The sequence below is a fragment of the Schistocerca gregaria genome, chromosome 3 (genome assembly GCF_023897955.1).
Source record: "Schistocerca gregaria isolate iqSchGreg1 chromosome 3, iqSchGreg1.2, whole genome shotgun sequence".
Lineage (NCBI taxonomy): Eukaryota > Metazoa > Arthropoda > Insecta > Orthoptera > Acrididae > Schistocerca > Schistocerca gregaria.
Window position 1 is genome coordinate 394,465,955 of NC_064922.1, and position 12,829 is coordinate 394,478,783.

The window sequence follows — 12,829 nt, forward strand, 5'->3', positions numbered from 1 at the left end:
ATGATGATAGCCAGTTTTGCTTCAGTGACAGTGATGACTGTGTGTTGATTAGAACGAGGCCAGAGGAGGTCCTGCAACAAACCTGTATGTGTGTTAGACATACTGGACCTACACCTGAAGTTATGTCCTGGGGTGTGATTTAGCATGGCAGTAGGAGCGATCTCGTGGTTATCCCTTGCACCCCGATTAAAATTGTGCATCAGCCTGGTGATTCGACCTATTATTCTGCCGTTCGTGAACAACTACAGGGTTTGTCTCCCAACAGAGTAACGCTCGCCTACAGACGGCTGTTCTAAGCCATAATGCTCTACAGAGTGTCGACATGTTGCCTTGGCCAGCTCGATCAGGCATGCTTGCATTCGAAATTCTGGCGGGTACACCGTCTGTTAGTGTAAAAGAATCGCACATTTGTAACGGCTTACCTCACGCTTAATTTAACTTGAGATCTTGCAAAATTAATCAGTTAGAGATGTTACCCAGAGATTTCATTACTCTACATTAATTATTTTTTGGTGCTGCGATTTTTTTCATCGGTGTATTTCTGTAGCCCATGGAGATTCTTAAATAGGGCTTCACACAATCAATACAAAAATGTCTTCTGTTAAATCTGTTATAAGTATAAAGCAGAGTGTATGTGTCTATACGTGTATCCTGAACCTCCTCCCTAATCTCTGAATCGATTTTAAGCGAGTTTGGCACAGAAAGGGCAAGCCTCATGAGGATCAGCACTGTGTGGTTAATGATCTCCGAGCTCCAGTGGTAGTGACGATAAGGACAAAATCTTTTTTTGCCACCCCTGGCGTATATGCTGCCCCGGATGACAGGTATGTTGTCTGGGGACAGTATCGGTCTACCAAATCAACCCGCTTTGTAGGGGAACCAACGTGCAGGGACAATATACGGTTTTCTGGACCCTGTTACTGTACATGACAGGCATATTGAACTAGTATTGACTTACTTTGGTGAACTAATGCATGGGCTACATGAGCTGATGAGCATTCCTGGAGGTCGTTTGAGATTTATAGAGCAGGTATAGACTTAGGGAACGTGGAACTGGACAGGAAGAGGGGAGGAGCAGACAGACAGAGAAATTTGAACTATATATTAATAAGTTTAATACGTTCAGCTGCTGATGGCGTTGATATATATCAATGGGGACAGGTGAAAATGTGTGCCGCAACCGGAACTCGAAGCCGGGATTTCCTGCTTACATGGCAGACGCTCTCAAGACTCACAGTCTCACCTTATATGTCCATACACTGTATTCCTAGTGGCCCTACCCAACACACTCATTTACCAAGTCCCGTAAGAGTTAGGGTAATATGTGTGGTAAGAATGTCTTCCACGAGTAATGAGTGTGTTGGGTAGCGACACTACGAATGTAGTGTGTGAATATATAAGGTGAGACTGTGAGTCTTTGCGGGAGGCGTATTTGAGGTAGTCCCTGCAGTCGCACTATTCTCTGTGCCCTCGGTGGCTCAAATGGATAGAGCGTCTGCCATGTAAGCAGAAGATCCTGGCTTCGAGTCCCGGTCGGGGCACACATTTTCACGTGTCCCCATTGATATATATCAACGCCCGTCAGCAGCTGAAGGTATTAATATATAATTCTAATTTCGTTCTAGACGGCAGGTCATCAGTGGTTTCTGTTCTTTCGGACATGTCGGAAAGAATAGGCACCATATCCATATAAGTATGGAGAGACAGAGAAGTGGGGAGGTGAAAATGGCGGACAGAGTTGGGAGGATGAGGTCGTCAGACAGAGGAAGGAAGAGGTGGCTACAGAGAGAGGAAGGAAGAGATATGTTCAGTACATGTGTAAAAAGGGTAAGCAAGTTAATCTGCTTGGAAAAGGCTAGTAAAACAAAAAAAAATCCAACCTTTGCCACAACATACACAACCAGGCAACACAATTAACAATTTGCAATGACATCAAATGTGAAACAATTTCTGCAGTAAAACTCAAGATGACTTTCAGACTTAACTAGGATCATGACATACAACTCCACATTGGTCTACTATTACTACCACTACTGTCACCATACAGTTACCACAACTCTCAATCAAACTATCTACCTTTATATCATAATAAACTCTTAAACAGTGACACAAACGACTGATTATTCACTTAGAGCAAGTAACAAAATGCTTTCACTGCAGTCACTCTCACACTGTAATTTAAACGAAACGAGTATTAATATCATTAATCGCACTCACAGTATGTGATTAACGGGCAGATCTGCTCTAGATCACAGAGCACATAACTGCGCTCCTGTGTGTCATCGATAAACAACAGCAACTTGTTACACAACAACCACAGAGTTTCGAGCAGGATTTGTTGCCAACAAACCCGCCTAATGGACCACTCTTACACCACGCACTACACTGTATCAACCATAAAACCATCATTGTGAAACCGATAGTTGGAAAAACGACTCAAGTAGTTTTCCTCTTGGTATGCAGAGCCCGTTTCTCCACTTCGGTATCTGTCTGACAGGGAAAAAGACACCAACGCTCCACCAGGCTGTTGTGTCCTTAAAGCGGCCATAATCGGCGTAGACCTTAGTGACGTCTAGCTGATGGTACCGCAGCACACAAGTTTCTCGATGCCGTCGCTGTTGGTTCTGCACAGAAATCGCTCGTTCGTCTCCGTGCAGCAAGTGACCTCAACACCTTCAGACCGTATGGAGACAGCCGCCTCGCTAATCTGGCTTTGATGACGCACCTCAGGCTGTCCACCTCACCGACGGCGCTGTCTTCTTGAAGACGGTGGGTCCTCTTGCTGCAGCTGATTGCACAGTCCACCGGCCGTACTTGCTACCACACAGGCCACAGCGACGCTCGCAACAATCAAGTCCCACGCCGTCTAGGCTCTAGTGGTTTCATCGCGACGCTTTGCTCAAAACGATTGCCTGGAGGCGGGGAAAACACGGCACGAGAGAAAACCGCAGCTCTGTATTCATTCGTTTTGGATGTACACTGTGCAACAAAAAACGGACGTAGGCTACCGTTGACTATCGTAAGTAAGCGTAGGCTAAAGTAGTTTTCTCAGTAGCTTTGATTAGTAATATCGTACCCGCGTTACCTGCACGTTAGGTGTGTTGCATACTTATTGGGCTTTATCTCATTTTGATCGCTTTGTTTGCGTATGCGATAAATTTCTTACTAAATTACTGTAGAAACCGGAAGTGGAGAACCGAACGCGAATATATAAACGCCCCACAACCTACGGAACATTTTTGCTCTACATAGTTATTCTTCCGGCTACTACTTAAAAATAAACAGTATTTATAGCAAAATTGAAATTATTGTTGAATTCAGGTTTTATTCGAAAATTGTTGATTTGTAACGTAGTACAGAGGCGATAACCTAGAAAAATACAAAAATATACAGATTTATCATACAGAGCTAAAGTAACACAATTTCTTCAGGAAAAGGTAAAATTACAACAAAATCGAAAAGAAAACATATCGAATATCGATTTACTACTAATTCGAGCTTATATAAAACATATTTCTATTATTTCTAAACAACTTTCTAACTTATTAGTTACAACAGGAAACTTATTATCATGATGAAGATAGTTCTGTTAAGTACAAGATGATAATGATAATTACATAGATTTTTTGTGTTTGTGTATCTCAACGGTACTTCTATTAAAAGTGTTTTGGTTACATAAATGCGCCGAATTTACGCGAGCAGCTAATCTTTTTTACTTATAAAATGCAATTTATATTTTTTGTGGATAAATGTCGTAAGTGCAGACTATGGTAATTTTCCTAGTAACTTTGGTCAGTTGAACTTTTACCTGCATTACCTCCCCATTAGGAATGTTACATACCCGTCAGGCGTTACCTCATAACGATCGCTTTCTTTGCAAACGTGATCATTGCGGTGTGCCGTCTAGAAACTGAGTAAGGATGTATAAAGGACCAGGCAACGTACAGAACATTTTGTTCTACAAAGTTATCCTCTGGTGATTTACTTAAAACTAACAAGTATTTACAACAAAATAGAAAATTTCAATGTTTAATGCAGTTTTATTCGAAAATTATTGATTTGTAAAATGAAAGAGAGGGATGTTGTAGTAAAAATAAAAAAAAACAATATAAAGTTGTCATATAGCTCAAGGAAATGCAATTTTCTCAACAAGAATGTAAAACAAAAGAAACCTCAAAACAAAAATATATCAAGCATCGCTTCAAAACTTCGCCGAACCTATATAAAACACGTTTCTGTTACTCATAAACAACTTTCTTATTTATTAACATTAACAGGAAACTCTTGCCTAAGATCAAAATGAAGAGCGTTCTACTGAGCACGAAGTAACAATAATTATATGCATTTGTTTTAAGATTGCACATTTATACTCCACGTATCTGCATCAAAAGCAATTTCTTTGGTGATATAAAAGCGGAGAAATTATGCGATCAACTAATTTTTATTACTTATAAAATTCAAACCGTATTCTGTAAGAAATCAAAATATGCAATGAAGTAAATTGAATGATGTGTGGTTCTAATTACGCTCAAAACAAACAACCAAATACATGAAAAGGCTAAGAGAAGTCGTCGGCTTCCAGTTTCTCTTTTACAAATTCGTTTGTTTTTCTTTCCCTACCAGTGTTACCAACACCACCGGTAATCCTATGATGTACTACGTCATTTATGTAGTATACCAGAAGTATCGAACCCTGTGTTAGCTACAGCTCAACTCTATCCATAGTGCATCCAAAGGCAGCTATCTACAGAGGATGAGACGGCGATCCATCCGTCCTGATCGGACCATCTGGCCCAATATGCTGACAACATCATCATCATTTAAGACTGATTATGTCTTTCAGCGTTTAGTCGAGAGCATAGATCCCCTTATAAAATCTCTCCATGATCCCCTATTCGGTGCTAACATTCGTGCCTCTTCTGATGATAAGCCTATTACTTCAAAATCATTCTTAACCGACTCCAGGTACCTTCTCCTTGGTCTGCCCCGACTCCTCCTACCCTCTACTGGTGAACCCATCAGTCTCTTGGGTAACCTTGCTTCTCCCATGCGTGTAACATGACCCCACCATCTAAGCCTGTTCGTCCTGACTGCTACATCTATAGAGTTCATTCGCAGTTTTTCTTTTATTTCCTCATTGTCGACACCCTCCTGCCATTGTTCCCATCTGCTAGTACCTGCAATCATCCTAGCTACTTTCATATCCCTAACCTCAACCTTGTTGATAAGATAACCTGAATCCACCCAGCTTTCGCTCCCATACAACAAAGTTGGTCGAAAGATTGAACGGTGCACAGATAACTTAGTCTTGGTACTGACTTCCTTCTTGCACAATAGAGTAGATCGTAGCTGAGCACTCACTGCATTAGCTTTGCTACACCTCGCTTCCAGTTCTTTCACTATTTCGCCATCCTGTGAGATTATTCATCCTAAGTACTTGAAACTGTCCACCTGTTCTAACTTTGTTCCTCCTATTTGGCACTCAATCCGTTTATATTTCTTTCCCACTGACATTACTTTCGTTTTGGAGATGCTAATCTTCATAGCATAGTCCTTACATTTCTGATCTAGTTCTGAAATATTACTTTGCAAACTTTCAATCGAATCTGCCATCACAACTAAGTCATCCGCATATGCAAGACTGCTTATTTTGTGTTCACATATCTTGATCTCACCCAGCCAGTCTATTGTTTTCAACATACGATCCATAAATAATATGAACAACAGTGGAGACAGGTTGCAGCCTTGTCTTACCCCTGAAACTACTCTGAACCATGAACTCAATTTACCGTCAACTCTAACTGCTGCCTGACTATCCATGTAAAGACCTTTAATTGTTTGCAAAAGTTTGGTTCCTATTCCATAATCTCGTAGAACAGACAATAACTTCCTCCTAGGAACCCGGTCATATGCCTTTTCCTGATCTATAACGCCTAGATACAATTACCTGTTCCACTCGTAACACTTCTCGATGATATGCCGTAAGATAAAGATCTGGTCCTGACAACCTGTAAGAGGCCTAAACCCAAACTGATTTTCCTCCAATTTGTCCTCAACTAATACTCGCACTTTCCTTTCAACAATACCTGAGAAGATTTTACCCACAACGCTGATTAAAGAGATACCTCTGTAGTTCTTACACTCTTTTCTGTTTCCATGTTTAAAGATTGGTGTGATTACTGCTTTCGTCCAGTCTCATGGAAACTGTCCCGACTCCCACGCCATTTCAATTATCCTGTGTAGCCATTTAAGACCTGACACTCCACTATATTTGATGAGTTCCGACTTAATTTCATCCACACCAGCCGCTTTATTGCACTGCAATCTATTGACCATTTTATCCACCTCCTCAAATGTGATCCTATTTCCATCATCATTCCTATACCATTCTACCTCGAAATCTGAAACATTACTGATCGTATTTTCACCTACATTGAGCAACGCTTCATAATATTCCCTCCATCTGCCGAAGGCATCAACAGGATTCACAGGCAGTTTTCCTGACCTGTCCAAAACACTTGTCATTTCCTTCTTACTTCCCTTTCGAAGACTGCTAATTATACTCCACACTGGTTTTCCAGCAGCTTGACCGAAAATCTTCAACCTGTTTCTAAAGTCTTCCCAAGATTTCTTCTTGGATGCTGCAATTATCTGTTTGGCTTTATTACTTTCTTCAACATAACTCTCTCTGTCTACTTGAGTTATGATATGTAGCCATTTTTGATACGCCTTCTTTTTCCTTTTACAGGCTGCCTTGACTGTGTCATTCCACCAAGCTGTTTGCTTCATCCTACCTTTACACACTACTGTTCCAAGACATTCTTTAGCCACTTCTAGTACTGTGTCCCTGTACCTTGTCCATTCCTTTTCCAATGACAGTAATATGCTGACTTGATATTCTAATCACACGACACATTGTCTTATCCCTTATTGTAGTTAGCGTGTTCTCTACGTTTCTTTCCTCGCCGTTCCTACGATTAGCTTCCTCTATTGTTGTCTTGTATGTCCATCTAATTTTCAGAATCCTTTTGGAACACTAAACATTTGCTTCTTTTCAGACTAACTAAAAAAGAAGAACTGAATCGAACTGCGAAGAAAAATGCTTCTGGGTGTAACTTGACAGAAAAAAGGACACATCCTGAGGCAGCGAGGATAGTTAATATGTTAATGGAGAGAAGTGTTTGAGTGTTTGTTTTGTGTGTGATGTGTATGGAGCTAAAGAGAGAGACAAAAGCTTTACTACAGTAAGCAGGTTCATACGGAAGTAGGATGTGAGAGATACGCAGGATATACTAGCGTGGAGAGTTGAGGCAAACCAGTCTTTGTACTGATGACTTCAGCAACAAGAACAGTCGCTTGGTTAATGACAGTACGTTTATAAACAATAAAATAACGACACAGAAGCTGATGGCGGCTAATTCTACGTATAGAGGGGTCCAGAAAAATATAGACACCCTTAGACAGTCACTAACTTTGGAACAAAATGACGTATTGTTGCAATTTTGCGAGGTAGCGTAGTCCATTACTTTATCAACAGGTCTTGGCGCGCGTGTCCAGCAGATGACAGTGCAGCAATAAGTGATCAAAGATTGTCGTTTGAGCAACGCAAGTCCGTACGCAAGTGGTACTGGAAATGCGAAAAGATCATGGAGTGCAACGGCAATGGTGTTCTGTGTACAAAACTCTGCCAGCAACACTTGTAACAGTATCGCGTTCGGGATAAATTTGAAGCCGACGGTATTGTTAAGGATGTGCATAAAAAAAGGTCTGGATGTGTAAATGAAAGATTTTACCTGCAACAAGATGGCGCTCTTCTCCCTACCACAGAGAAGTCAGAACTTACGTGGATGACAATCAGCCTGGACCATTGATAGTAGAGCTGACGAGTACTCCCCACGGTTTCGAGATCTTACACCTTTTCTCTTTTACCTACGGGAGACCTTGAAAAATGAAGTTTATCAACAGAAACCAGCTACACTGATCTAATTACAAGGAACCATCGAGATGTCCTGCGGCTGTCACACCAGCAACACTGACAGCTGTAGGTCGGTCAACAGTCCAGCGGTATCGACGTTGTTTGGCTGCTAATGGGGATCGCTTTGTACACATAAAGTAACCTTCCCCCCGTGCAAGAATTGTAACGGTATGCCATTTTGTTCCATTAATACTGACTATCAAAGAGTGCATTCATTTCTCTGGACCCCTCTGTATAAAGTATAGTTTCACTTTTGATTAAAGCAAACCAATGTTATAAATGTCTCAGTTAATAAAAGATACATTTTCTCTCACACAGAAAATAGAACACTCGATTTTAGCTCATGGAAGATATAAAAGATATACACTGGGGAGAGACTTGCCTGCGATGATGCTGTAGGTGATGACGATGTGCGCCATGCTGCGGGCGAACACGGTTAGCATGACGCCTACGGTGAACATGAGGCCGCCGATGACGGACACCATCCGGTACGTCATAGAGCGTAGTAGGCGGTTCGTCACCAGGCCTGCAGGCAGGTACAACGGTACTGGACATGTCGTAATGTTACAGTTCAAAAATATGATACATAAGTCATACACCGCCTGACAAAAAGAAAAAGCACCCAGAACACACGGATGTCAAAACAAGTTCATACAGGTAAACACCATAAGTGGGTAGGTAAATGATAAGAGTTGCAATTCCCTGTGATAGGTTGGAGGGCCATCAAAGTGCATTAGTGCTCATATTTACTTGTTACTAAGCCTGGCAGGGTATATGAGGGCATGGACAGAGTTAGATGTCGTGTGATCACTGCGAAGAATACGGAGGTGAGAAGCCGCTATCAGCACCAAACTTACTTGAAAGGGGACCCATTGTGGGTCCCTATTAGGCCGTTTATTTGGATCGTGAAATATCCAGATTTGGAGGGCATTCGAATGCGGCAGTGGCTGGATGTTGGACTGCGTGGAATGTACGGGCAGTCATACTCACCATCAAGGTTTTGGTCGGCCGCATCTGACAACCACGAGGGAGGGCCATGGTGTTGTGCAGTCCCTTCACATCTGTGGCTGCCATCCGAAAGTGGCTGCCATCCCTGCATCTTCAGTGTCATCTTGCACCGTTAGTCGAAGAATAGCAGCAAACGGACTAGAGAAGTACCATCCCTTGCGCAGACTGCCATAAACTCACAATAAGAATGGGGCTGCGATTGGAATATTCCCATATCCAGGACGCATGGACGGCTGATGGTTGGCGTCACATTGTGTCCAGCAATGAATTGCGGTTCTGCATTATCCCACATGACATCGTCGGCGAGCGTAACGGTGATCTGGTGAGATGTCCCATTCTTCCAATTTTTTGGAGAGGCACAAGTCTGTTACTCCTGTGTCAAGATGTTGGAAGCCATCAGCCGTCAGGTATAACCTCAGGATACAGACGATAGTTACTGAGGGCGCTCTGACGGGACAACGGTATGCCCCAGACATACTGCGTCCTCACCTGTTACGTCTGATGCGACAGTATTCTAGTGTAATTTTTCAACAGGCCTGTGATCGACCTCACACAAAACTACGTGTGTCTCTGAGCTGTCTGCATGGGATAGAGGTACTCTCTTATTCAGCAAGATCAGTTCCACTCCACCCTATTGGCAGTATGCAGGATGTCAACGACCAGTTACAATAGTTGTGAACCACTTTGCCTGAGGAGAGAATACAACGTCTTTATGAAACCTATCACAACATAATCAGTGCATCATCTAGATCAGCTGCAACACAGTAGTGATAATTGGGCTCAGTTCTGCCAAGTTGTCTGAAAACAAGATTCGATTCTGTAATCACTGAAATAACATACACTCTCAACCTGTGTAGTTTAATTTCATAATTTCATTTCCCCCTCCACTTCCGCGCGGGGTAGTCGTGCGGTCTAGGCGCCTTGTCACGGTTCGCGCGGCTCCCCTCCCCCCCCCCCCCCCCGGTCGGAGGTTCGAGTCCTCCCTCGAGCATGGGTGTGTGTTTTGTCCTTAGCGTAAGTTACTGTAAGTTAGATTAAGCAGTGTGCAAGCTTCGGGACCGATGACATCAGTAGTTTGGTCCCATAGAACTTACCAGAAATTTCCAGTTTTCGTCCTCCACTTCTGGGTGCATCACTTATTTGTGAGCCACTGTATATACAGGAAGGTGTAATTTGATTTGGATGGGACACGCTTTGTAGTAGCAATTATCCCGACACTTGCCTGGAATAACTTAGGTACATCATGGAAAACCAAAATCAAGATGGTCAGATGGAGTTTAGAGCCTCCATCCTCCAAGGCCGGTCCGTTTACAACAGCGCAATCTCATAACGTAGAAAGTTAGTCCAACACTGTTCATTCGGTCTCATTAACAGTGACTGATCACACTACACTCAGAATACACAGACTGTTTTCTGACATTAGCACCACCACAATGATGTCTGATTTCAGTTATGTGTACCGAAACTTCCAGTTTACATGGCTAAATAACTGAGTGAGCATCGTCCTCTAATGAGAGATATGTTTGCCTGAAAAAGCAGATAAGATATTAGCATCGATTGCAGAGTTTTCCTATGTGATTTTCCAGAAACAAGAACAACGTTAAAGTGTGTTGCGAAATGACAGATTTACGTTAAGCTCATTATTATTTCCGAGTACTTGTGTTTCACGTGTTTATCCTTCACAGCACAGGCTGTGTGGTCAATGGGTACTCCTTAACTATATATTTTTAAATAATTTGATTTTAGTATCCATTTCAATCTCATTAGGTATTTCATTATACAAATTTATTTATTAGGAGAAAATGCTACTTTGAGTTTAGGTTACTTCTTTATTGCTGAATGTAAGTTCGGTCTAGTTCTTGTATCACACTCACAGGCAGAGCTGTTTGTGTGTTAATTATCAACGTTATTTTTGATGTGCATAACTGAATCGTAAATGACATATTTTGACAATGGACACAAATACTATCGTTATTATGACGATTTTGTGAAGTTTGAAAACTACTCTGGCAAGTCACATTAACGTGACCACCTGTGAAAAGTATACTTATATGAATACGGTGTCTCTTCTTTTGGACATGTCCGGAAGAAGAGACACCGTATTCATATAAGTATATAGCTCTGGCAATACAGGTCTTCTGTGCGGATGCACACAAATTCCCCGAACTCTTACGGGACTTGGTAAGAATGTCTTCCACGAGTAATGAGTGTGTTGGGGTGGGACACTACGAGTGTAGTGTGTGGACGTACAAGGTGTGAATGTGGGTCTCACGGGAGGCGTGCGCGAGATACTCGCTGCAGTCGCACTATCCTCTGTGTCCTCGGTGGCTGTAAGCAAGAGATCCCGGGTTCGAGTCCCGGTTGGGGCACACGTTTTCACCTGTCGCCGTTGATATACATCAACGTCCGTCAGCAGCTGACGGTATTAAATTAATTCTAACCTGTGAAAAGCATGAATAACTACCTCTCACGGTGAGAGACGTTCAGGAAGAGAGTCAGTGAGGTTGTGGAAGGTACCGACAGGGATTGTGGAGCCATGCCGACCCCATTGCCGTGGCCGGTTACTCGTTTGAGGATCCGTGACGCGAACAACACAACCGGAATGGTCTGTCAGATTATCGATTGGGTTTAAATTCGATGAGTTTGGTGGCCGGGATGTACGGTAAACGCGTCCTGGTGACCTTTGAATCACGCAAGTACACTGCGAGATGCGTGACACGTTGCATTGTCTTGCTGATAGATGCCATCGTGCAAGGGAAAAAGAAACTGCATGTAGGGGTGGATATTGTCCCGAAGGATAGATGCATGCTTTTGTTTATCCATTGTCCCTTCCACACTGTCGATATCACCCAGGGAAAGCCACGGAAACATTTCCCAGACCATAACACTCCGTCTTCAATACAGGGTGTTTGCTTTTAGACATTTTACTCCGCACACGCCAAAGGCCAACTGTCCGATGGAAAATAAAACGCGATTCACCAGAAAATGCGACCTTTCGCCATTCAGTGTACGTCCAATTGCCGTATTTGCACTCAAATTTCAGCCTTCGTCGTCGATGAACAACAGTCGGCATGGGTGCATGAACCAGGTGCCTGCTGTCGAGGTCCATAAGCAGCAACTTTCGTTGAACGTTTGTTAATTATACACTTGGCTCGAAAGCCAATGATCATGCCCTTTTGGATGTGAGATAAATCGGCCCGTTTCCGCGTTACGACAATGATTGCACTGATTTCTGCTTCCGGCCGACACACTTTATATACACTCCACTGATAGTGCTACCACCTGCCATCTGTGATGTTAAACAGAGGCGATGGACAGTTTACTGTGACCGGACTGTGTATATTCACATTTTGGGAATTTGTTCTTAAACAATAAATACGTATTTAATTATAACGTGTTGTTGAAGCTGCGTTTATTAATACAGTTTGCAAATCGCACCATCAATCGAGTATACAGAAATGTCACCAAACACTGAACACTACTGATCTCAATGGCTACTCAGCTGGAATCTGTTGCGTAAATTGTGAATGTTTCCAAACCCGGCTTTTCCGTTGCCAGAAACATTTTTTTCATTGATTTTGGCCTCCCATGTCACCAGATATCACACCTAGTGATTTTTTTTCTGTGGGGTTACATAAAAGGTTCTTTGTTCCACTTAAAGTAGCCAGTCTTCACGAGCTGGACTTCGAATTATTGAACCTGTCGATTCTATAAACAGGGACCTGTTGATCCTTATCTGGAGTGAAGTGGACAAGCATTTCGATGTTTGTCGAACAACGCACGATGCTCATGTTGAGTGTATGGCGTAGTGTCTATGCGAATATAAAACTATGGTTAAAACAACAG

At 42.5% G+C, this 12,829-nt stretch overlaps 1 protein-coding gene across 3 annotated transcripts in view; it reads right to left on the reverse strand.

Annotated features, from left to right (window-relative positions):
• The window catches only part of LOC126354562 (uncharacterized), a 292,093-nt gene that overhangs the window by 73,347 nt on the left and 205,917 nt on the right, over positions 1–12,829 (reverse strand). For all 3 annotated transcript variants that reach the window (XM_050004305.1, XM_050004306.1, XM_050004307.1), the window contains one exon: positions 8,358–8,501. In XM_050004305.1, coding sequence (XP_049860262.1) covers positions 8,358–8,501 — 144 coding nt within the window. The remainder of the gene's footprint in view (positions 1–8,357; positions 8,502–12,829) is intronic.